The 23562-nt window shown below is 61.5% G+C and overlaps 1 protein-coding gene across 1 annotated transcript in view; it reads left to right on the top strand.

The window, feature by feature from the left end:
• The window catches only part of PACS2 (phosphofurin acidic cluster sorting protein 2), a gene marked incomplete at its 5' end in the record, with an annotated part of 61201 nt that extends 47961 nt beyond the window's left edge, over positions 1-13240 (top strand). Inside the window, 13 exons of the mRNA XM_082839708.1 lie at positions 49-191; positions 1635-1767; positions 2052-2156; positions 2447-2553; positions 2890-3044; positions 3496-3606; positions 4078-4186; positions 8234-8276; positions 9691-9733; positions 10040-10175; positions 10972-11198; positions 11457-11570; positions 12334-13240. Coding sequence (XP_082695834.1) covers positions 49-191; positions 1635-1767; positions 2052-2156; positions 2447-2553; positions 2890-3044; positions 3496-3606; positions 4078-4186; positions 8234-8276; positions 9691-9733; positions 10040-10175; positions 10972-11198; positions 11457-11570; positions 12334-12452 — 1545 coding nt within the window. The 3' untranslated portion in view covers positions 12453-13240. The remainder of the gene's footprint in view (positions 1-48; positions 192-1634; positions 1768-2051; positions 2157-2446; positions 2554-2889; positions 3045-3495; positions 3607-4077; positions 4187-8233; positions 8277-9690; positions 9734-10039; positions 10176-10971; positions 11199-11456; positions 11571-12333) is intronic.
• Between the last annotated feature and the right edge of the window lie 10322 nt (positions 13241-23562).

Genomic DNA, 23562 nt, shown 5'->3' with positions numbered 1-23562 from the left:
GCCCCGGGGGGTGTGCGTTCCTGACCAGCGCCATTCTCTGTCCGTCAGAGCGCGCCCGCCCCGGGGGAGCAGCCAGCCCCGCCCGAGGACAGCCCGGAGGTGGAGCCCTCTGCCCTGGACACGTTCACCGAGAAGCTGCCACCCAGCGGGCGGATCACCAAGACAGAGTCTCTGGTCATTCCCTCCACCAGGTGACTGGCCGCCCGGGGAGGCCATCAGGCCGCAATGCCTGTGTGGGCCTGTGTGGGAGGGACCATCTGACCGGATGAGCGTCACCTGGGAAGCACTCCGGTCTCCAGGCCCGTCCCGGGAGGTCCACATCGGACCCCCACGCCCATCCGCACCGAACGAGCGCCTGCAGGTCTGACCGGGCCGAGGAGTGGCTGCGTGCTCCAAGGGCAGGGGGGGTCCCGCCGTCCTTGACTCACGTTCTCCTGGACCAGGGACTGTACGAGTGGAGCAGGGCTTGTGCTAGGTGCCGCTGCTCCCGTGGTGCTGGGTGCCGGAGCACGTAGGGTGTGCCCTGCTGAGCCCACGTGCGCTGCGTCGGGAGAGCTGGACCCAGCGCCTGTGTGGACGAGCACAGCGGCCCTCACGGACTGTGAGGGGTCCAGCGCAGGACGTCTGTGGGGCGGGGGAGGGGGTGGCAACTGGGCCGGGGTCCCGAGGACCCTGCCTCCCAGAGTGGGTCATGTAATCGGGTGAGCGCCGCATCAAAAGCTGGGGTCTGAGGTGCAGTGACCTCAGGTGGCTTCCTGGTGGTGGACGAACCTTCTGGGTCCCTCACGTGCCCTCTTCCCCTCCCCCACCTCGATCAGGTCCTTGCTCCGGCTCTGCCGCTCCTTCCTTGGGCACCCACCCTCGCCCTCTGAGCTGCCCTGCGTGGTCACCTCCCACCCCCCCCCCCGCCGCCCCCGGCCACAGTTGGCCACATGCCCACCACTGCCTCAGGGCCTCATATCCCACCCCACAGCTCGCTGCCCCCTGGAGGGCCACAGAGCCGCATGGGCCTCCGCCCCGCCCTCTCCCGGGGCTGCAGTCCGTGCAGCCGTCGCTCAGCGCGCTGCATCAGGCCTTATGCCCCGATTTTCAAGGGTGGTGCCCCACAGATCAGCCCTCACTGCCCACCGCCCGCCCGCCACCCCACGCACGTCTACTCACAGAAACGAGAAACAAAACCCAGCACTGATACGGCATTTGGTATTGAAACCCCCAGCCTAGCTCTTCACCCGATGGCAGCCCCTGCCCTGGCGTGAGACCCAGCGGGGCAGGCACCTCGAGCGCCAGGGTGCCCTGTCTTATGTTTCTGTGACAGGAAGTTTCCAGAAGCAGTGGGTCTGGGCGCTGGCACTGGCCTGGCTGGGGCGCACAGAGGCCTGTGTCAGGGCCGGGAGGAGCTCCAGGCCGCCGGGCACTGGGCTGCACCAGGCTTGTGTCCCGGGCGTGGGAGGTCTCAGTCCCCACAGGTGCCCCTCGGGCCCTCTGGGGTTCGTGGGCTCTGTGTGGCCTTCGGCCCTGCTGCCTGACAGCGCACACCACACCACGACCATCCTCAACTGCCTCTGCTGCTGGGTGGCCCCTGCCTGGGGCAGTGAGTTCCTGCAGGCTGCCCCAGCCCGTCCCTTCCCCCGCAGGGCCGAGGGGAAGCAGGCCGGCCGCCGGGGCCGGAGCACGTCGCTGAAGGAGCGGCAGCCGGCGCGTCCGCAGAACGAGCGGGCCAACAGCCTGGACAATGAGCGCTGCCCGGACACTCGGAGCCAGCTGCAGGTGGGTGCCCAGCCCAGGGCGGGGACCCCGGCCACCCCCGGCTGGCCCAGGGCGGGCGGCTCCAAGGCGAGGGCGCTTGTTCTCTACCTGGAGGGCTTGTCGGGACAGCCCACTGCCGCTGCTGCTGCCGCCCCGCTGCAGCGCCTTCAGCCCCTTGGCCGCTGTCCACAGCGAGGCCGTGTGTCTGAGCCCTCCCAGGTGCTGCTGGAGAGGGAGTGGGCTGAGCAGGTGAGGGGCAGGCGCAGCTCCCCTCACGCTGGGTTCGGCGGGCACTGTGTCTTCAGATCCCCAGGAAGACTGTGTATGACCAGTTAAACCACATCCTCATCTCCGATGACCAGCTCCCCGAAAACATCATTCTTGTCAACACCTCGGACTGGCAAGGGCAGGTGGGGAGGGGCGGCGCATCCTCCCCGCAGAGGGGAGGTGGGAGGGGGCGGCCCATCCTCCCTGCAGGGGGGAGGGGGGAGGCGGCGGCGCAGCCTCCCCGCAGAGGGGAGGGGGGAGGGGCAGTGCAGCCTCTGCAGGGTGGAGCGTCCAGGGGCTGGGCGTCCACCCGCAGGATGGAGTGGCGGGGGTGTCTGGCCAGCCTTGCCTGTTTGAGGACCCTGACCGAGGCGCGCTCACAGGCGAGGCTGGTGGTGGGTGGCTCGGAGGCTCACCCTCCCCCGCCTCCCAGTTCCTCTCAGACGTCCTGCAGCGGCACACGCTCCCCGTGGTGTGCACGTGCTCTGCTGCCGACGTCCAGGCGGCCTTCAGCACCATCGTCTCTCGGATACAGAGATAGTGAGTCCCACACCCTCCGTGGCTGCCGCCCGGGAGTCCATGGGGATCTCTGCACCCCAGCGTTTTGTGTGGCTCCGTCCTGCCGATCCGCAGTCTTGCCAGGGCAGGGAGGAGAGCAGTGGCCCAGGCGGGAGCTTCCTCAGCGCTGGGGGAATCCTGGGCGGGTCTGGGGGGCCTGGGTTCCGGTGACTCCATCAGCGTGAGCCGCGGGAGAGGCCGGGTGGAGGGGAGCAGGGGCGCCCTGGGGCCCCCCTCGGGCCCAGCGAGGACGGCCCTCGCGGCGGGGACGGCTCCCTGAGGCGTCTGTTCCCTCTCGTCCTGCCTGCGGGACCGCAGCTGCAACTGCAATTCCCAGCCGCCGACCCCCGTGAAGATCGCCGTGGCGGGAGCGCAGCATTACCTCAGCGCCATTCTCCGGCTCTTCGTGGAGCAGCTGTCCCACAAGACCCCCGACTGGCTGGGCTACATGCGCTTCCTCGTCATCCCGCTGGGTGAGGGGCGCGCTTGAGTCCTCCGCAGGAGCCACGCGGATGCCCGGCAGCGGCGCCCGCCCTCCGAGCGCCCGCAGGCCCCGCAGCTCGGGCGACTCGATGTCGTCTTGGATTTGTTGTCAAAGTGCCAAGCAGGGGTTGGTTATTAACCTCTTAAAGTTATCAGAATCCTCTGCAAATCAAAACCAAAATCCCATTTTTCGGCTTACGCAATATGTTGCAAACAAATCTGTCTCCTGGAAAGGGCTGAGGTGTAGAGGAGACCCCTCCCCGCAGCGCAAGAGGCCGTCTGGTCTGCAGGACACACCTCGGTCCGGCCGAGTGATCTGTGTTCCAAGGAGGCCGAGAAGCCGCTTCCTTGGGGACCGGGGGTTGGGGGCCGAAGTCATCGGGGAGGCGCGGAACTGCGCGCGGGGTCCGCGCATCCTGATGCTCTCCCCTCGGCTCGCAGGCTCCCACCCGGTGGCCAGATACCTGGGCTCCGTGGACTACAGGTACAACAACTTCTTCCAGGATCTGACCTGGAGAGACCTATTCAACAAGCTGGAGGCCCAGAGCGCCGGTGAGGCCCGGGCCCCGGCCACGCCCCTTGCGCCCCCGCCCTCGAGCCCACGCTGCCGCGCCCCTCGCGCGCGTGCCCACGTCGCCACGCCCCCCCAGCCCTGGCGCCCACCCCACCAAGCCTCCGTGAGAACCCGAGTCATTCGCTGTCCCCTGAGACGCAACCTGTGTGCCTGCCTTTTTCTCAGGCCCCTCTGGGGCCTGAGCGCCTGGGAGGGAGGTGGGGTCAGCGGGCCGGGCCAGTGGAGCCTCGGCCAGGATGCTTCCCTTTGCCCACCGTGAGTCTCAGAGGTCCTTGGCGACCGGGCCCCCGGGGAGGGCTCTTCAGGACTTGGACAGGCCTTGCTGCCCTCCCCAGGACCCCGTGAGGGTGGCTGCCAGAGGAGCCGCTCAGCCGCCCCCAGCATGGCCGCCTGGATTCGGGGTGCTGGCGTGCAGCACCCCACGAACCCCTCCTGGTCTCCTCGTGCAGTGCAGGACACGCCGGACATTGTGTCGAGGATCACGCAGTACATCTCGGGGGCCAACTGCGCCCACCAGCTGCCCATCGCGGAGGCCATGCTGACCTACAAGCAGAAGAGGTACCTCCTGGGGCCTGGGTGGGTGTGGGGCGGCGGCAGCGACCCACCGTCCCTCTGCGGTCTCGGCGGGCAGCCCACAGTTCTCGCTGTCCCAGCTCCTTGGGTTGCTCATTGGGCTCTGCGGGAGGGAAGCCGAGCTGGGATCGGGGGAGCCTGTGAGCCATCCGAGCAGCCCCCAGTTCCCCTCGAGCACCGCAGCCTTTCCCGATGCGCATCGGAGTTAGGATGAGCTGCCGCTTCTTTCTCGTTGTGCGTGTTGGGACTTCCGGTAGTAAGTTACACGAATGGGGTCCTGGCGCTTGGCCCCCGCGGCGGCCTGCCGTCTCTAGCTTAAGGTGGAGGTAGAATCAGCCGAAGCCTCTGCGGGCGCCCAGCGCACAGCCTAGCGCAAGGTTCCCGGCTCTTCCTCTGCGCGGGGCACGGGGACCGCTGTGCTGGTGCCGTGCCTGGGGGTGCCTCGCCGCACCTGAGCATCTAGTAACGTCGTGTTTTTCTCTTTGGTGGCTTTCTGAAAAGGAGAAAGAACTTTCATTTTGACTTTACTCTCAGGTACCGCTGTCCCTGGGGCCGCGCCCCCTTCTGCCCGCTGGCTGGTCTTTAAGGCTGTTTAGCAGTGTCAGCAGGGGGGCCCCGGTGCACTGCCAGCTGCCCTAGCCAGGCCTGCACTCGGGCCCCCACCCAGCTGCAGCGACAAAAGCCGGCTGCCTGCAAGTGGCGGGGCAGGCTCTTCGTTTCAGTCCTGAGTTTGGGTTTAAGAAATGGCCGACTGAACTTCTCCCTGAGCTGCCCCACCTCTGAAGCCTGGCGGCGCTGCCTCTTAAATGAGCAGCAGGGGCTGGTTTCACCCCGAGAGCTGCCGGGCGCTGGCAGCTCTCTCCGACTGTGGGCCTTGCTCCCAGCACATGGTACCAGCAGCTGGGGGAGGATGGCGTTCATGCGGACCCTCCACGTGGGGGCGGTGGGGAGAGGGGATGGGGAGCTCGCTCTGGGTGACGGCAGCGGTCAGTGGCCAGCTCCAAGCCCCCGCCGCCCTGCACGCAGGCGGCAGAGAGCAGCTCCGGGCCGCTGCACACGGGCGAAGTGCTCGTCTCCCCCAGGGCGGCTCCACCCTCGGTTTGGCTGTCCGTTGGGAGCTGAGCTCCGGATGCTCCCAGAGTTGCCCTTTCACACAGGGCCCCTGCCTGCCTGGCGTCCTGCACTGGGTCCCTCAGGGCGCTTCTCTGCCATGGGTCTCAGGTTATTTGCTCTCCTGGGAAAGCCCCCCAGGGAGGGTCCTTGGGTCCCAAGTGGCCTCTCTGCTGGGCCCTGGGCCAGACCAGGAGGAGGGGTCTAAGCTCGTTGGACTGTCCTGCTAAACAAGCCTCAGGGGCTAGAGAAAGACCAGCCGTGGTGTGCGCTGCTGACCCCTCGGGCTGTCCTGTGGGCCTGCGCCGGCTTCCCTCCCCTCCCCGCCCCCCCAGCCGAGGCGCCGGGAGTCCGCGGCATGCTGCGCTGCCTGGGCCACAGCTTCTCGACTGTGCTGCGGTTGGCACTCGTGAGCCTCGAGCCGGGGCTTAGGAGACCCTGAGCCTCCTTCGTGCCTCGTGCCCCCGCCTCCGCGTTACAGTGGTGACACCGGCATGGGGGGGTCGGGCGGGGGCTCGGATGCCCTGCTGGAGCCCTGTGAAGGCAGCGTGCCATCCACGCTCGGAGCCCGGGGCTGGAAGCGCAGCAGGTCGGCCTTTGCCTGCTGTGACAGAGAACAGGCTGCTGTCCACCTGGAGGGGTCAGGAGACCCAGGAGAGGATGGGCAGCGGGCACGGCCCTTCTGGTCCCTCTCCAGCCCAGGCCCCGTGAGGGCACCTGCAGGGAGGAGCCTATCTGCCCAGCGCCAGCTCCCGGCCTGGGCTTGGACCCGCCGTTGGTCCCCCCGGGCAACCGCTAGAGGGCTTCCCAGCGCCTCTACACCAGCCTCGTGTGGGCTGCGCCCCCTCAGCCTCCAAGCCCCCCCCCCACCTCAAGTGGAGGCACGCCACACCTCCCCCATGTGCGGGTCTCAGGAGCCACGCCCAGGGGCCTTGCCGCAGAGCCACGGCTCAGGCCCTAGGAGTTCTGTCCGCTGCCCTGCCAACAACACGTGTGCCCCTCCGCACCCAGGGTCCAGGGTGAGGGTCTCGGTGGAAGCTGGTGTCACCCCCGTCTCGCCGGGCGCGTGCCGTGTTCTGGATGTGGTCTGCATGGCCCAGGGGCGCGGCTTGGCTTTGGCGTTTGTGGCGAGCAGTCTCCTGAGTCCTGTCTCTTGAGGCCCCCGTTTGCCTGCCTTTCTGCGTGCCGATCGTGGGGCGGAGGGGCGGGGGGGGGGCCGTGGCTCGCCGAGGGTGGAGCCCTGAGGGTCCGAGCCTCCCGTGCGCTGGGCCAGGGACCCCACCCGGCTTCCTGCTTCTTGCCGCCCTGCATGCAGAAGGAGGTCTGGGCGCAGGATTTGGGTTGTTTCGTTGCTTGAAATGAAAAAAGAGAAGTTTTCTCTTCGAACTGTACTCTCCTTGCAAGGGGGAGAGAGACTGGTAATCTGGTCATTTTCAATTGGATGGACTGAACCTGTAGGGTCTTTCACCCAAAGACATTTGCTGTCTCTTTTGCGAAGGTGGGGTGGGTGGTGCCGGGGCAGAGGTCGTGGGTGCCCAGATCCCGGGGGTGCCTTGGGGGGGGGCGGCGGCTCCTGCCGGGACCAGCCTGACAGCACTTTGTGCTGGCCCCTGGGCCAGGGTCACTTGGCCAGCTGGTGGCCACACTTCACAGGGAGCGCCAGCCAGGTGCAGGCCTCCGCCCCCCCAAAGGGGCAGGGAGGGGAGGGCCTCTTGAAGGCTCTGGCGACGTGGGGCTCCTGGTCTCGGGAGTTGATACCCAGGGAGGCCCCCCCAGCCACCTGCTTGGAGCAGAGGCTTCTCCCTGAGTGACACCCCTGGGCCACTGCCTTGCGTGGCGCGCACGTGTGGACTCACCCGCAGAAGAGTTGATCTTTGACGACAGGCTCTGGTTTAGGGAGATGAGACAAATGGAACTGGGAGGTCAGCTTGGAGAGCAGGCCCACGGCTGGGTGGACGCCGCCAGCCGAGGAAGCGGGGAGGGGCGCCTATCTTCCCTGAAGCTGGGGGAGGGACAGAAGGCCCAGGACCGGCCCCGCCCTGGGGACCTACACGGAGGCGGCCAAGAAGGAGGCGCTCTCCCAGCCGCCGGTGGAGCCTCAGTCCTACGGGAGAACCCCTCGGACCACAGCCCAGGCTAAGGCAGACACCAGGCGGGGGCAGGAGCAGCCCTGGCTGGGGAAGAGGGAGAGGAAGAGACGGGTTTGCACCCCCTCGGCTCCTGCCAACACCCGCACCCAGGGCCCTTGGACACTGGATGCCTTTGCCACCGATGGGCTGTGACCAGCGGTTCCGGCGAGGCTGAGGTTCTGCCAGAAGTCCTGCAGAGCCCGTGGGCACAGAGCAGCAGCACAGCCCACAGAGCCTCAGTCTCGCCCTCGGGCTCCTCTTGGGGCATCGTTCTGTTAGAACGTGGCGTGTGCACCCCATCACCGAGGCCAAAGTCCTGGAGATAGGCCCCCCCCACGGTGGGCACCAGCTTTACCCAGACCGTCTGGGAGAAAACCTCCCTAGCCTGGCTTGGGCCAGTCACCCCCGATCACTGGCAGAGGCCCAGACTGTTCCTGGGGCATCCTGGGGGCACAGAAAGCCGGCCTCTCGGGGCTCAGTGAGTGGGGCCAGCAGGAAGACCTTTGGGCTGGGCTGGGCTGGCTGCCCCGAGCCCCAGGCCCCCAGGATAGAGTGGCGGATTCCTGGGCGAGGCTGCACTCTCCACCCTTCTCCTCTGGGCTGTCCCGTGGGCCTCTGGACCTCGGTGCAGAGATGCGTTTGCCCTTGCTGTATGTCAGAAGGGTTTGCGGGTCTGAGGTCCAGGCCAGGCGTCCTGCGGGAGGGTGGGAGCGAGGCAGTGGGTGGGGCAGGGCCGCTCCGAAAGGGCCTGTCCCTCGGGGAGAGCGCTAACTGTCTGTTTCCCTCGTCTTAGCCCCGACGAAGAGTCCTCTCAGAAGTTCATTCCCTTCGTAGGGGTGAGTACTGCTCGGGCAGGCAGTGCCCTGCGCAGAGCTTCGCTGCCGCCTGGCTGGCTCCGCCTGCTGCCGCGAGACCGTTCCTCTGCCAAGAGGTCTTCCATAATCGCTCTGTTCTTGCATTAACTTGATCTGTTCCAGAACCTTTCTCACCAGTTTGAGCTGAGGACTTGCCTTATACGTTTCTCCCACCCTAAAGCTCTCTGTTTTTTCTTGCTGCGGTTGGGGGGGTGAGCCCAGGCGTATCGCTGCCCCGGCTCTGCTGGGGCCTGACATGTGGAAGCAGGCAGCCCACCTGGGGGTGAGGATCCAGTTCTCAGCACCGTCCTGGGTGTCCGGGCCCAGTGTCAGGCTCAGCTCTTCAGGGGGTACCGAGGGTCGGCGGGCCTCAGGACAGGCCCCGCCTGGGGTGGGGGCAGAGGGCTGCCTCTGTCCCCTGGGAGCCGCAGGGCAGCCTTGCTCGGCTGGGATCACCCCCGTAAGTTGGGAGGTTTTGCTTTTTCCCACTGCCAAGGAGTAAGGGCTACTCCTCGCTGGCCAGGCCACGCGTCCACAGCCTGTGGTCCCACCGTGGTCTCCAGCCCGGCCTCTGCTGTGAGAGCCGTACGGCAGCCTGGCAGACAGCAGGGCCTCTAGGCCGTGGTTCGCTCTGCTCAGGCGTCAGGTGGCTGCTGGCTGTACTTGGAGGGTGCTGGTCCGGAGCAGCCTGTCCTGAGGAAGCTGCTGCGGTGACAGGAGGGCCTGTCCCGCTGGCTGCACTTGAGATGCCACCGCGTGACCGAGGCAGGAGCCATTGTCGTGATTTCTTTCACGTGACACAGCTCCCGCCCTGGTCAGGGTGGGGCCAGGCCCCCCTCCCCCACCAGCAGCCCACGCGGGTTTGGAGCAGGGCCCAGGGCTGCCTTAGGGCCCCGCTGGGCAGGGCTCCCTCACTCCAGCACCTGACCCACTGACGTCTGCGCCCGCCAGTCTCACAGGCACGCAGTTTGCTGAGTCCAGGGTGTGGGACCTGAGAGGTTCGCTCGTGGAGGTAGGGCGCCAGTCCTGCCGGAGGCCACGTGTGTCCTGAATGCTGGCCACAGCTCAGGGCCAGGCCAGGGGCTGGCTGGCAGCCTTCGTCCTGGGAGTGAGGGGTGGCCACAGAGCTTGCTTTAATTCAAGGGCGTCTCCCAAACATGCCCCCTGCACAGGGAGGTCCCTCAGCAGGGCCCTACCGTGGCTGACCACGCAGGCGGTGGCTCCCTTGAGCTTAGCTCTGTCCCACAGACTGAGGGGCTGGGACCTGGCTCGGCCCCAGGAGTTCCTGGGGGCTGGGGGCACATGGAGGATGGGTGGTAGGAAAACAGGTCCCTGCCCGGTGTGGAGTCCCAGCGCCACCCCCGGGCCACTGCCAGCACGTTCCGTTGCCTTCTAGGTGGTGAAGGTTGGAATAGTGGAGCCGTCTTCGGCCACTTCAGGTAACTCCATCATCCCTGCATTGGGGGCTGGGGTGCAGGAGGGCCGGGGCAGCCCCAGCACCAACACGCACCTTGCTGAGGGGCTTCTGTTCCCCATGGATGGGCCACTCCTGACCCTGGAGGCCTGACAGCTCCCCCTCAGCCTAAGCGGGGCGGGGGGGGGGGGGCGGCGGGAGGGGTCTCCCGCTTCCCACACACGCCCCCACCCAGCCCACAGCTGCCTGGCCTCCCTGCCATGTCTGGGTCCAGAGGGCTTGGGGCAGAGCAGCGGGGGAGCTCAGCACTGGCCCCCGACTCCTTCCCAAGGTGACTCAGATGACGCGGCCCCGTCGGGCTCCAGCGCACTCTCGTCCACCCCGCCGTCCACATCTCCCGCGGCCAAGGAGGCCTCACCCACCCCGCCCTCCTCCCCGTCGGTGAGCGGGGGCCTGTCCTCCCCCAGGTAAATGCAGCCATGTGGGCGGACGCTGCCCCCCAGCTCACGCCGTCCGTCCCCCCAGCGCAGCAGGGACTGTGCAGAGAACACTGGCAGTTCCTCGTGGTCCCTGGCTGTACCCTGGGGTGCCAGGAAGCAGAGGGTCAGGGCGGAAGGTGGGCTCAGCGGCCCTGCAGGGGCCGTGGTGGTGTCGACCAAGGCTCATCAGACAAGTGAGTTGGGGCGCTGGACTGCTCAGTCCTGGCCTGGTGTCTCCCCGCCTCGCCCCACCCCCTGCCTTCCTAGGGACGGGAACTACAGAGTATAAATACGGGGTGCTCTGCACACAGAGGGGATTTTGGAAACTCAGATGTGAGTAGAAGGCGCGGGGACAGTGGGTGGGGGGTCCGCAGCCCCCGTCGGATGCCCTCGAGGCTCTCGTGAGCAGAGCTCACCCAGGCAGGACCGCCGCAGGGTCGGGGAGGACTTGGGCCCTGAGACCGCACCTCCAAGGGGTCGGTGGGCCTGGGCCCACCAGACAGAGCGGCAGCGTGGGCGGGCGGCAGGTCTGGACACTCCTGGGTGACCCCAGCATTGTGACGATGCTGGAGCCACGGGTGCAGATGGGGCTGCCCCAGGAGACCAGGACGGCCCGCCAGCGGGCTCTGGGCCCCGAGCTCCCCTCCGTCCTCAGCTGCTGCCGGTGGTCCCCCGATGTCGGGCAGCACAGGCACCAGCGGGCGCCTCCTCGCCTGTGCCAGCCGTGGGGGTGCTGCCGTCACCCGCTGAGGACGGAGGGGTGAGCCTCCCTCGTCTTTCACAGCCAGGGCGTCGGCGCCGAGCTGATGGGGCTGCAGGTGGATTACTGGACGGCAGCCCAGCCCGCAGACAGGAAGAGAGATGCGGAGAGGAAGGACCCGCCCACCACCAAAAACACACTCAAGTGCACCTTCCGGTCTCTCCAGGTCAGCAGGCTGCCCAGCAGCGGCGAGGCTGCGGCCACGCCCACCATGTCCATGACCGTGGTCACCAAGGAGAAGAACAAGAAGGGTGAGGTGGGGAGGCGGGCTGGCTGTCGGGACAATCGAAGGGGCCGCCGGGCAGGCCCTGAGGGCACCACAGGCCTGGGGGCCGCTTCTGACCAGAGCCCCGGGCAAAGGCCTCCTGGTGGGCGGGCGGTGGCAGGCAGGGTCCGTGCGGAAGGGGGTCCAGATGAGCAGGGCCCAAGGGCCGAGGTGAGCCCACAGCCCCTGCTCCCCCCATCCCTGAGGGACAACGGGAGGACAGCACAGCCCCTTTTCCTCCTAGTGATGTTCTTGCCCAAGAAAACCAAGGACAAGGATGTAGAGTCCAAAAGCCAGTGCATCGAGGGTATCAGCCGCCTCATCTGCACCGCCAAGCACCAGCAGAACATGCTGCGGGGTGAGCGCTGCCCCCCCCCCCCGCCTCCCTGCCTCCCTCTCTCTGTCTCTCTGTCTCTCTCTCTGTCTCTCTGTCTCTCTCTCTGTCTCTCTGTCTCTCTCTCTGTCTCTCTGTCTCTCTCTCTGTCTCTCTCTCTGTCTCTCTGTCTCTCCTCTGTCTCTCTCTCTGTCCCCCAGCGGGAGTGTGTGTGGGGGGAGGATATGGAAGTAAACCAGAGCCGAGCTGGGTGGCTTTTCTAAGTTCACCTCAGGAAATGCTTTGGTTTGCTATGAAGTCATACTGCGTAGTTTGAGCTTTGAACACGCGTAGAGGAGGCTATTCGTGTGCGTGGAATGGCCTTTCTCAGCCCTTTGTGCTTTATCTCAGCCTTTCTATAGAAGATACTCTGCAAATAACAGAATATGAGCTCTCGAGATTTTTCTTTTTTCATGAGCTCAAGTCTGCCTGCTTCTGTTGATTTTCTGGTTTAAGTGGAGAGTGTTTTAAATTGGGTTTGCAGACCCCTGCTGAGGCAGAGGGGCTGTGGACAAGCAGGTCCCCTGAAGTCGGGGAGGGGCTGGCCGTGGGGGCAGTGGTGGGCAGCTGGCAGGAAGGTCAGCAAGGTGAGCTGGGCCGTCCCAGACCTCTTCCTACGGGGCCACCGAGAACCAGCAAGTGTCGCCTGGGAGCCTGGGAGTCCCTGGGGGTGTCAGGCCCTCCAGCCTCGTTCTGTGCCACGGCCTGGAGGAGGGGCAGGTGGGTCAGGCGGTCTTGTCCCCCACAGTCCTCATCGACGGTGTGGAGTGGAACGACGTCAAGTTCTTCCAGCTGGCGGCCCAGTGGTCCTCCCACGTCAAGCACTTCCCCATCTGCATCTTCGGACACTCCAAGTCCACCTTTTAGCCCCGCCTGCCAAGGGGCCGCGCCGGCTCCCCGCCCTGCAGCCCTGCGATGGCCGAGCGCCGGGAGGGCCCAGCTGCTTTTCTGTTAACATTTCAGTTTACTGCAGAGACAGACCCTTAAAAACCCAGAGAAAAACAGTCTTAAGTATGAACATGCTCACTACCTGGAAACTAACGGGGCAGCCCCCCACCGGGACCCCACAACTGCTCTGCTTCTTAACCAGAACGTTCTGGCAGGGGTGGGAGGTCAGGCGGACAGTGTTGAACTTGAGAATCGTGGAAGGTGTGTTGTGGCCTCAGGACTCCCCCCACCCAGCCCCCCAACAAGAAGGGTTCTTGCCTTTGCATCCTGTCCTTCCTGAAAGCCAGGACTCTGCTTCCTCGGAGCCAGGGTCCGGCAGGCGGCCACCCCGACCCCCGGCTGCCTGTGTGCCCAGGCACCGAGCTGGGTGGCCAGAGGCCAAAGGCCAGCCTTCTGTCGGGGGCGTCCTGGGCGGAACAGAGGCCAGTCAGGCCAGTCAGCCCAGCCCTGGCCCCAGCCACCAACCAGGCAAGAGATGCCCCGGCACCGCCCACTCGTGGATCCCAGTGACCTCCAGCCACAGGGGGCAGTGGCGGTTTTATAGTCGCGGATTTTTTAATGCTTTCAAATACATGTTGCAATGTAGCTGCCAAAAAGACGTTGCTCTTCTGAAGCCCCGACAGCCCCTTAGGGCTGAGGCAGAGCAGCTGTGCTGCCCGGGGTCCCCGCCCCCCACACCCACTGCTCCCCCCCAGCCGTCCCCGCGGCGCCGCTCTGCTTCTGCGAGTTGTGCCCGGCCCAGACTTAGTGGGCACGGTGGCTTCCGCAGCTGCCACCTCCTGCCCCCACCCCAGCCCCCGTGCTGGCTGGGAGGTGTTTGGCCAGGCAGCCAGGTGTTTGTCCTCTGAAACACTAATGTGGCCAGTTAGAGCTCAGACAAGGCGGCCAGACCATAGGGGCCAAGCCCCGTTGGGGCTGTGGGTGAAGCTAGGGCCCCACCTCGAGGCCGGGCTCCTCAGGACGGAGGTGTTTGTGGTCTGGGTCCCTGCGGAGGGGGGCGAGCCTACCTTCCACCTGAGGCCAGGGTCCTCGCCAGTCCTCCCACTGCCCCACAGGCCTGCACCCCAGCACTCCACAGGAAGAGCCCCCCAGCTCCTGCCCTTTGGCAGCTGTGGCGGTAGGATCGTGGTGACCCACCCAGGGGGCTGTGAGCCCGGTTTCCTAGGGCCGAGAGCCACACATGCTGTGCTCAGAAACAGTGCCAAACGCAGACAGGCTGCAGGCCTTTCCCGCTCTTCTGGAGGACGGGCCTCACCAACAGCCCGTGGCACAGAGGGGTCCCGCTTAGTGGATGGAAAATGGCCTATTTTATTACCTGCTTGCCTCCCCCAGGTGGCTGTACGGGGTCCGAGTGTCCATGGCTGAGGGCCTTGGACCTAGCTGGCACACAGCGTTTGGACATGGCCTTGGACCAGGGGCCCTGCCCCTCCCTGGGAAGGACCCGGGGGAGGGTGCAGGCCGCTGAGCTGAGGACCCCTTGGGCGGCCTGTGCAGCATCTGCCTGCGGCTACACTCAGAAGCAGCCTGGGGACCTTGAGCCTCCCCCCTCGTTCCCACCACGGCCTCAGGGCCTTGGTTACTGCTCTGCGTTTCCAAAGGTCACACTCAACAGGAAGGAGGTGCAGGTGACACACCCTTGACTTAGCTTTCCAGCTGCAGAGCTAGTTTTAGAAGAAGGGCCAAAGGGGGCTGTCCCATCCATCCCTACTGTGAGCTGTCTTCCTCACGCCTCCCTGTGTCCTTGTACCCACAAGGAGAAGACACCCAGCACCTCCACCCTGTGCCGCTGGGCCTGCAGAGCCCAGTTGTGGTCTGTCCAGTGCCACGGGGCCCACCGGCCACACTGTTTATGGGCCCAGGAGGTCGTGCAGATGACCCCCAACCACCATAACTCACTTGGAGACCTGGGCTTTGCTCACGCTGGTGCCTCGGTTTCCCCATCGGCTAAACGGGGATGGTCACGTTTCCCCAGCCTACCTCATGGAGCTGTTCTGAGGATACATACAAAAGCACTTTGTCCCTGGGAGGAAGGTGATGCAGAAGCCAAAGCCGTCTGTGACTGAGCCAGTGCAGCCGTGAGCACGTGGAGGGCGGTGGGGGCATGTGAGGAACACGGGCTCCAGACCATGACCCACAGGACAGGAGCAGGGGTCCTCAGCCCATTGGGTGACCAGTGGTCCTTAGGACTCAAAGGTTAAGCCACCAGCCACCTTCGGGTAAGGCCAGGCTCCTCGTGGGCCTGGTGGCATGGTGTGGGCAAGCTCTGCCCTCGCTGAGGTCCCGTGGAGGTGAGCTCCAGCCCTGTATCCGGGCCACTGCTTCTCCCTCCTTGTGTTGGTCCCCTGGGTCCGCATCTCCTCAGGGCATGCAGGCCGGTGTCCCGAGTCAGTGTCACAGCTGCAGATCCGGAAGGAGAGGGACTCTGGACCCAGAACCAAAGGTCTCTGTGCAGCGGCAGGCAGATCAGAGCAGCCAGGGCCAGCATTGCTGCCCTGTCCTCACTCCCAGATATGAAGACCTGACTGGCCTTTGTCCCAGAACAGGTTCCTCATGACAAGACCGGGCCACTTGCTCCCAAAGGCCAGTTGCCTGACCCCTACACCTGTTCCTTGACCCCTCCCGAGACCCGTCCTGTCCTCCGGTGGAGAGGAAGATAAGTCCTTGGCAGGGGCCTGAGGACTGGGCTTGGGGGTCCCTCCCCCAGGGGAGGCTAAGGGGTGCCGCCGTGCGTTCCTGCAGACCCCCCGTCCAGTTCTTTGTGCATTGTTTGGTTTCTAGGATGTACGTGTTGCTAGGTTTTTGTGTTTTTTTTTTAATGGAAAACAGGATTAATGTAAATAGCGTTTTTGGAAAACAGATTCTAATCTCACGTTATGTGACCACGTGGAGTATTTTAAGGTGCTGATGCGACACTAATAAACGCGGGGAGCACTCCCAGGCCCTCCCTCGCCTGCTGTGTGATTCCTCTCGAGCAGCCTCGGCCCCTCCATCCGTCCAGGCGCGAGCTCCGCCCGCCCGTCGCGGGCCGGCGCTCCGAGGCCCCCACGCGGGGCGGGGACCCAAGGGGGCCTGGGGTCAGGGCGCGGACGGCCGGGGGCGTCTGCGAGGCGAGCCCCTCCGAGCGGCGCGGGGCCGGGACTCCTCGAGAGCCCGAGATGAAGCCCCGGGCCATGGACACCGGAGTGGAACCACGTCCGCGTGGCGAGCGGAACCCCGGTCTGCCCCTGACAACCGAGACCAGGACGCAGGCACGGAAACGGGCCGGAAGCGGAAACGGCAGGGCGGAGCCTGTCGAAGCGGAAGTTCGTGGGGCTCGACTCCGCCCCCTCGGGCCTTTCAGAACCGCTGTGGGCCCCACCCTTTGACCCTCCCACCACAATGGGCCCGCCCCCGTCCCCGTAGTGTGCCCCGCCCCTCCCCGCCCCCACCCAGTGTACCCCCTACCCCGTCCCCGTAGTGTGCCCCTCCCCACCCCCTTCCCCACCCCTGCACCCCTTGTGTACCCCACCTCTCCCCCACCTCCGTACCCGTAGTGTGTCCCGCCCCTTCCCCGCTGGCCGCCACCTCCCATGGTTCCCTCCCTTTGACGCTCGCCGTGTGTCCCCATGACCCTTGCCCTGCCACCCCTCAGCGAACTCCTCATCCCCAGACCGCGTGGAGTGGAGAGGGGCCGGCTGCCGTCTGCTGCGGCGTCTTCACGCGTGGTCGTGCGGGCGGGGGGCGCAGAGCCTGGACCTTAGGGTGTGGCCCGGGGGCGTCGAGGTGAGGGGTCGGGCGTCACAGGGGTCGGGAGGGGGGAGACGGGGAGAGCTGGGGGGGCCCTTCTTTCTCGTCTGGTCGTTCCGCGCCTTCAGTGCGCCCCGCAGGCAGGGTCCTGAGGAGACGCACCTGGGCCGTCTGGGGGCACATGCAAGGAGCTGGGGCCGCGGTGGGAGAGGGGGCGTCCCTGGGGGAGCCTGCAGGAGGCCGGGCAGGGCGGCGGCCCAGCTGCTCCGGCCTGGCTTGACCATGTGGAGAAGAATGTCTGTAGGAGCTGGGGACCCAGGACACCCAAGGGGGTCGACCCTGCTGGGTGTCCCTGGCTGAGGCCCACCCAGCACTGTCTGGGCAGTGGCTGGAAGATGAGCCCCGCAGATCCTGACGCGGCCTCCCTCTGCCCGAGGGGCCCAGGTAGCCGTGGGCACCTACCCCCAGAGCCCCAGAGGTGCAGGCGAGCCCCGCAAGGGGCTGGAGATGGCCAGCAGGAAACGTTTGTTTAAGGCCTTCCTGGGGAAGATGCCAGAGTCGCAGCCGTCCCAAGAGAACGGGCAGCCCTCGGCTCCACCAAGCCCAGCGGTGGCCTGGGGCCAGCCCGGGGCCCCGAGCAGCAGTCAGCAGGTGCTGCAGACTCAGGACTGGTAAGCTGAAGCGGGCTGTGGCCTCTGGGCCCCCGGGCTCCTCTCTGGAAGCCCCGGAGACTGGCCGGGGAGGTGTGGGTGCAGAGGGGCCTCTCGAGCTGGGGTAGGGCCGAACAGCGTCTGGTAAGAAGCAGGTGCTGGGCTGGCGGCCATGCAGAGCATCAGCATTCTCTTCCCAGAGCCCTGGGTGGGCACCAAGGTGGGCGTGGCCCCTCCTGTCCACCACAGCTGTGGGCTTTGCCCCTCTGCCGGCCAACCCAACCCCGGGCACCACCGAGCGGAGGGATCCCAGTCATGGGGAGCTCTGCCCCCAGAGCAGGGACGGTGTCTTGCTGACCAGGTAGGCGGGCAGTCGGCAGGAGGACCTGTCAACCAGAGTCTGGCCAAAATGTTTCTGGAGGCTTTGCTTTGAGACAGCCCCAGTCTGGAGGGGTGGGCAGTGGGTGGGCAGCTGCTCGGTCCCCGTGCAGCGGTGAGGGGACAGGACACAGCTGCTCTGGCCCCGGGGGCGCTTCACAAGCAACAGAAGCCACACGCCCAGGAGTTCTGTATTGTTCCCTGGGCGTCAGGATCCGGGCTGTGGCAGGCCAGGCTCAGTGGAGCCCGTGGAGCTGTGTGCTTCGACCCGTCTGCGTGGGTGTTCTCGAGGTCAAAGGTTTACGTGAAAAGGTGGTGGAAAAGGAAAGCAGGCTCCAGGTGCCCTACCAGCTGTGCCCTTGCCTGAAACCAGCCGCCCCTCAGCTTCCATGAGGCCGACATCTCAGGATGGGCCAGCTAGGACATAGAACACACGAGCGTGTACCTGTCAGGGGCAAGGACTCCTCGGGAGGGGCCGGGGCATGGGGCCATCCCACCGCGCACCTGCCCATGGAGGGGCCGGGCGGCTCCTGGGCAGGGGCGACCTGCCAAGTTTGCAGTTCCGGGAGGTGGGGGCCCTTGTGGGTAAGCGGGGTATGGGGATGAGGCTGGGAGGCAGGACGTGGCACAGAGGAGAGGGGCTTCTGGGGCGGTGGGGAAGGGGTGCAGACCCCTCTCCGCAGACTCCCAGCTTTCTGACTTGGGGGCACAGAGTCCCTGCAGTGTCCCCCACACCCTGGCCGCTCCTCCGGTGTCATCCTGCTTCTTCCCTCCACTGCTGCCAGCCCTTGGGTGATGTCAGCCACTTGCCGTGGCCTTGACGGGCGCACCAGTCTGCTGTCTCTCTGTCCTGCAGGGTGTCCATCCTCTTTGTCCCCTCCTGGTGCACCCTCGGCACGGAAGGCTCTTCCCAGGGATCTCCCCACACCTGGGCCTTGTCAGGCACCGTCTTTCAGGGACAAGCCCGGCTGGCACAGGTTGGCCTACCAGTCCCTTGGTCCTTGCCCTTTCCAGCCCGGGTCCCACGAGAGCCGCTCTCATCTGCAGTGGTCACTGCAGGGCCCCAGCGCCCCACATGGTGGGGACACGTGCTCACAGAAGGGCAGCGACCTCAGGCTGAGGCCTAGGTCTGAGAAGACCTACCCTGACAAGGGTTTGCAGACGTCCTCACACAGAAAGCTGGGCAAACCTGTGCCTTTCTGCTTCTGAGGAGTCCCACCAAAACGACTGCAGAGGGCTCTGAGGAAGGCAAGAACCCACAGGACAGAATTGGGTTGGAGGGCCGACCAACAGGAGGTGGCAACCACATTCCAGTGGGCGGCCACAGAGTGGGCAGAGCTGGAGAGTCAGCTCCCAGCTGCATGGTTGAGGCCGCAGAAACAGGAATGCCCCAGCTGCCAAGCCCCAGTCTGCCCACATTGATACCAACCATCAGTCCCTGCTTTATTGCCCCAGTCTGCCCACACTGATAGCAACTATCAGTCCCTGCTTTATTTTTCTTTTCTTTTCTTTTTTTTAAATTTATTTATTTTTGGCTGTGTTGGGTTTTCGTTGCTGCGTGCAGGCTTTCTCTAGTTGCAGCGAGCAGGGGCTACTCTTCGTTGCAGTGCGTGGGCTTCTCATTGCAGTGGCTTCTCTTGTTGCGGAGCATGGGCTCTAGGCGCGCGGGCTCAGTAGCTGTGGCTCACGGGCTCTAGAGCACAGGCTCAGTAGTTGTGGCGCACGGGCTTAGTTGCATGTGGGATCTTCCCAGACCAGGGCTCGAACCTGTGTCCCCTGCATTGGCAGGAGGATTCTGAACCACTGCGCCACCAGGGAAGCCCCAGTCCCTGCTTTAAACGCGAATTAACAGCCAAGGGCACCAGACATTCGGGGAAGATCTCTGTCATGAAGGAGAGCAAAACACCTGGAAAGAAAGGAGTCAGAAGGACCACAGTGCCAGGCAGAGCAGAGCAGAGCTGGAGATGTGTCACCATCCGCGAGGTGACCTGCGCCATCTTGGAAACATTGGCCCACGCAGCCGAGCAAGAGGGGCAGAGAACGTGAGCAACTGCGGAGGAGGTGATGCCGGCATCACGGGAGACACGTGACTGCGCCCCGCCAGCACAGGAGAGTGGACTGGAATCCACCCACAGCAGGGGGTTTGGGAAGAGGGTGCAGACAACTGCTCGGAAATCAGTAGTCTTTATAGATGTAAACAGACTCTAGAAGATAAATGAGTGAAAAAGGCACATTTGACAACAGGAATAAACTTAACAGGAAATAGTGCAAACCTGTTTGAGAGAAACTTTAAAACACTCCAGGGCATTACCAAGGGACTTGGCGGTGGGAAGACACCATGTTCTTGGAGAGGAAGACTCACCAGCACAGAGGGTTCTCCCCAGGCGCTTCACAGCTCAGTGTTGTCAACGATAAAAATTGCTAAAAGCTCATCTTCCCTTGTCAATTCGGCAAACTGGTCAAACAGAAAACTAAGCAAGAATAGGTTCAGCTCTCACGTGAACTCACATCACAAAGCTTCGATTATCAAGGCGACAGTGTCCTGTCATATGATGCATGAACCACAGTGTGGAGCAGGAAAGGTAGAAACCGACCCACACGCCTGCAGACACTTAGTGTGGGCGGAAGGTGGCGCCTCAGATCCGGGGCTGCTGGGGAGGGGAGGTGGTGTTTTTGATTGACGCTGGGACACTGCAGCTGCCTAGAAGAAAGGAAGTTGTAGCCATACCTCTCACAGAGTACCAGGATGAGCTCCAAATGTGTCAACATTTTAAATGTAGAAGAACAAAACCATAAAAGTACGAGGAAAACCCTGGGCAGATCCCTTTATAACCGTGGAGTAGGGGCAGCCTTTCTAACCAAGCCTCAAAGTCCAGAAGCCATAAAAGCAAAGAGATACATTTAACCACATGAGAGAAACAAAGAAAACCCTCCCTCAAGGCAAAATATACACCATGAGCAAAGTCGGAGTAACTGACAAGGGCCCTTCCGCCACATGAAGGCACAGCAAGAAGAGGCTGTCTACGAACAAGGAAGCAGACCCTTACGAGATAGCGAATATTCTGGAGCCTTGATGTTGGCATTCCCACCTCCAGGACTGTATAAGCTAGGTTGTTTGTGAATTACAACCTCACAATGGAAAATGAAGCAGCCTGGTTAATGCCCAACTCCAGATACCAACTCCTCCATCACCACACTTCTGCGAGTCCTCTGCAGCCAGCCTACCCGCCAGCCATATCTCCTTGGCGAAGATTTGTTGAAGTTAAAATGAATGGCTCAGAACTACGTTTATCAACATGGATAAACCTCACATAATGCTGAATGAAGATAGCAAGTTGCCCAAGCATGTGTTCAACGTGATACCGTATGTAAAGTTCAAAAATATGGAAAACATAGGGTATATAGTTAAGGGATACCTATATCTAATGAGTGTACGAAAACATGCAGAGGAGTAAGCTACACCAAGTTTAAGATAATGGTTCCTTTAGACGAGGAGAGAGGAGTGATAACCTGGGAAGGGGGTATAGAAGGAACAATATTTGATCCTTGAAACTCCAAGTGTGTTCTGCCAGGCCAGCATCATCATCACCATTTGGTGACTTGTTAGAAATGTAGAGCCTCAGCCATCACTCCAGACCCACTGAATCAGGATCTGCATCTTGACAAGATCCCCAGGTGGCTCACATGTACAGTAAAATTTGACGAGCACTGTTTTTGGTGGAACTATAGTATTACTGTTAACTGTCTCAAGTGTGAAACTGATGAGTATGGCTGTGTCAAAATGCCTTAATTCTTAGGAGATGCATGTTGAAGTATTCAGGGGCAAAGTGACATTGCTGTCTGCAACTTACATTCGAAACGTTCAGAAAATAAAAGTAGTTGAGATGAAGTAAAGGTGGCAAGATGCTAACAACTGGTAAATTGAGGTGAGGGGTGTACAAATGTTTATTGCACTATTTTCATCTTTTATGTAGATTATACATTTTCACTATTTCAAATGTAGTATATGTTTAATGGAATTGCTTTGAATTTAAAAATCTACTTGTGGGAAAATTGACATCTTGACAATATCGAATTTCCTCATCTATGAACATGGTATGTCACTCCACATGTTCAGGTTTTCTTCTGTGTTCTTCAGCAATGTTGAACAGTTTTCTTCATATAGATTTTATTCATTTATTTTAAGTTTACACTTACTCCTAGATATTTGACCGCTTTATTGTCACAACTGTGAATGGATTTTTCTGTTATATTTCTATCTGTTGCCAGTATATAGAAAGCTACTTATTTCAGAATATTTATTTTCTAATTTGTTACTATACTACACTCTTATTTTTCTAATAATTTACCAGCTCATTTTCTTTTTTTTTTAAAAAAAACCAAGTTAACCTTTTTTTTAATATTTATTTATTTAATTTATTTTTGGCTGTGTTGGGTCTCTTAGCTGTGGCATGCGGGATCTTTCGTTGTGGTGCACAGGCTCTTTGTTGAGGCACACAGGCTTCTCTCTAGTTGTGGCGTGCAGGCTCCAAGGCACGTGGGCTCTGTGGTTGTGGTGTGCGGGTTCCAGAGCACGTGGGCACTGTGATTTGAGGCACGCAGGCTCTCTAGTCGTGGCATGGGCTTAGTTGCCCCACAACATGTGGGATCTTAGTTCCCTGACCAGGGATTGAACCCGTGTCTCTTGCATTGTAAGGTGGATTCTTTACCACTGGACCATCAGGGAAGTCCTCTCCCAGTTCATTTTCTTGAAATTTTTAGGAAGACAATGATAACATCTGAAAATAGTGAAAAGTTTGTCTCTTCTAATATTTTTAGAATTGTTTTTAGTTGGCCTATTAAATTGATTTCCTGCGTGATTTGAATAGCAGTGATGGTGAGTCTCGTTGTCTTCCTGACTTTAATGGAATGGCTGCTAGTGTCTCACTGTTAATCTAATCTAATGTTGCTTTTAGTTTCTCTTATATTCTTTTTGTTGTAATACGCTAATAACTTTTATTGAATTAGAAATGCTTGTTAAATTATATGAAGTCCCTTTTTGACATCTTCGGAAATGACTTCATTGTTTTTTCTCTTATAATTTATGAATATAATAAACTTTTTGTAATAAACTATATTTGTATTTCGGAAATAAAAAATAATAATAATTGACAAGGTTGCCAAGACTGTTCAACGGCAGAAGGCGGTTTTTTTGTTTTTTGGGGGTTTTTTTGGCCCACGCCACGTGGCTTGTGGGACCTTAGTTCCCTGACCAGGGATCAAACCCAGGCCCTTGGCAGCGAGAGCACAGGGTCCTACCCACTAGACCGCCAGGGAATTCCCTGTCTTTTCAACAAACGGTGCTGGGAATACTGGATATCTACAAGCAAAAGAATGAAGTTTGACTCTTACCTAATGCCACGTGAAAAAATTAACTCAGAATGGATCAAAGACATAGATGTAAGAACTAAACCTATAAAACTCCTAAAAGAAAACGGGGAGACATCCTGACGCTGGATTTGGCAATGATATCTTGGATATGACACCAATGGCACAGGCGACAAAAGTAAAAATAGATGAATTGGGCTTCATCAAAATTAAAAACTTTTGATCATCAAAGGACACTGCCAACAGAGGGAAAAGTCAGCACGCGGCACGGGAGAAAGCATAATCGACTCCTGAACAGCTTGAGGGTTAGGGGCGCCGGCCCCCTGCCCAGCAGTCAAAAATCTGAGTAAAACTTTATAGTTGGCCCTCTGTATTTGAAGTTCCACATCCTAACCCTAACCACCGCCAGTCCGCGGCCTGCTAGGAACTGGGCCGCACAGCAGGAAGTGAGCAGTGGGTGAGCGAGCGAAGCTTCATCCGCCCCATCACTGGCACTACTACCTGAACCATCCCCCTCCCCACCCCGAGGGCAAAATTGTCTTCCACGAAGCCAGTCCCTGGTGCCAAAAAGGTTGGGGACCGCTGCTCTAGTACACATTTATTGAAAAAGACCCATGTGTGAGCAGACCCATGCGGTTCAAAGCCATGTTGTTCAAGAGTCAACTGCATTTGCAAGTCCATATCTGCTAAGGGATTAATATCCTTATATATAGAGAACTCTAAAACTCAACAACAACAACAAAACCAAGAACTCGACTCAAAACTGGCCAAAGGACTCGAATAGACGCTTCTCCAAAGATCCACGAAGGGTCAGCAGGTGCGCGAATAGATGCTCAGCTACGTTAGTTCAGGGCAGCGCGAGTCAAAGCCGCAGTGAGGTAGCACTTCACACCTATTAGGATGTGGCT

Source organism: Leucopleurus acutus (genome assembly GCF_964270905.1).
Source record: "Leucopleurus acutus genome assembly, chromosome: 1".
Lineage (NCBI taxonomy): Eukaryota > Metazoa > Chordata > Mammalia > Artiodactyla > Delphinidae > Leucopleurus > Leucopleurus acutus.
The sequence above is the reverse complement of the archived record's forward strand: the minus strand, read 5'-3'. Positions and strand labels throughout refer to the sequence as shown.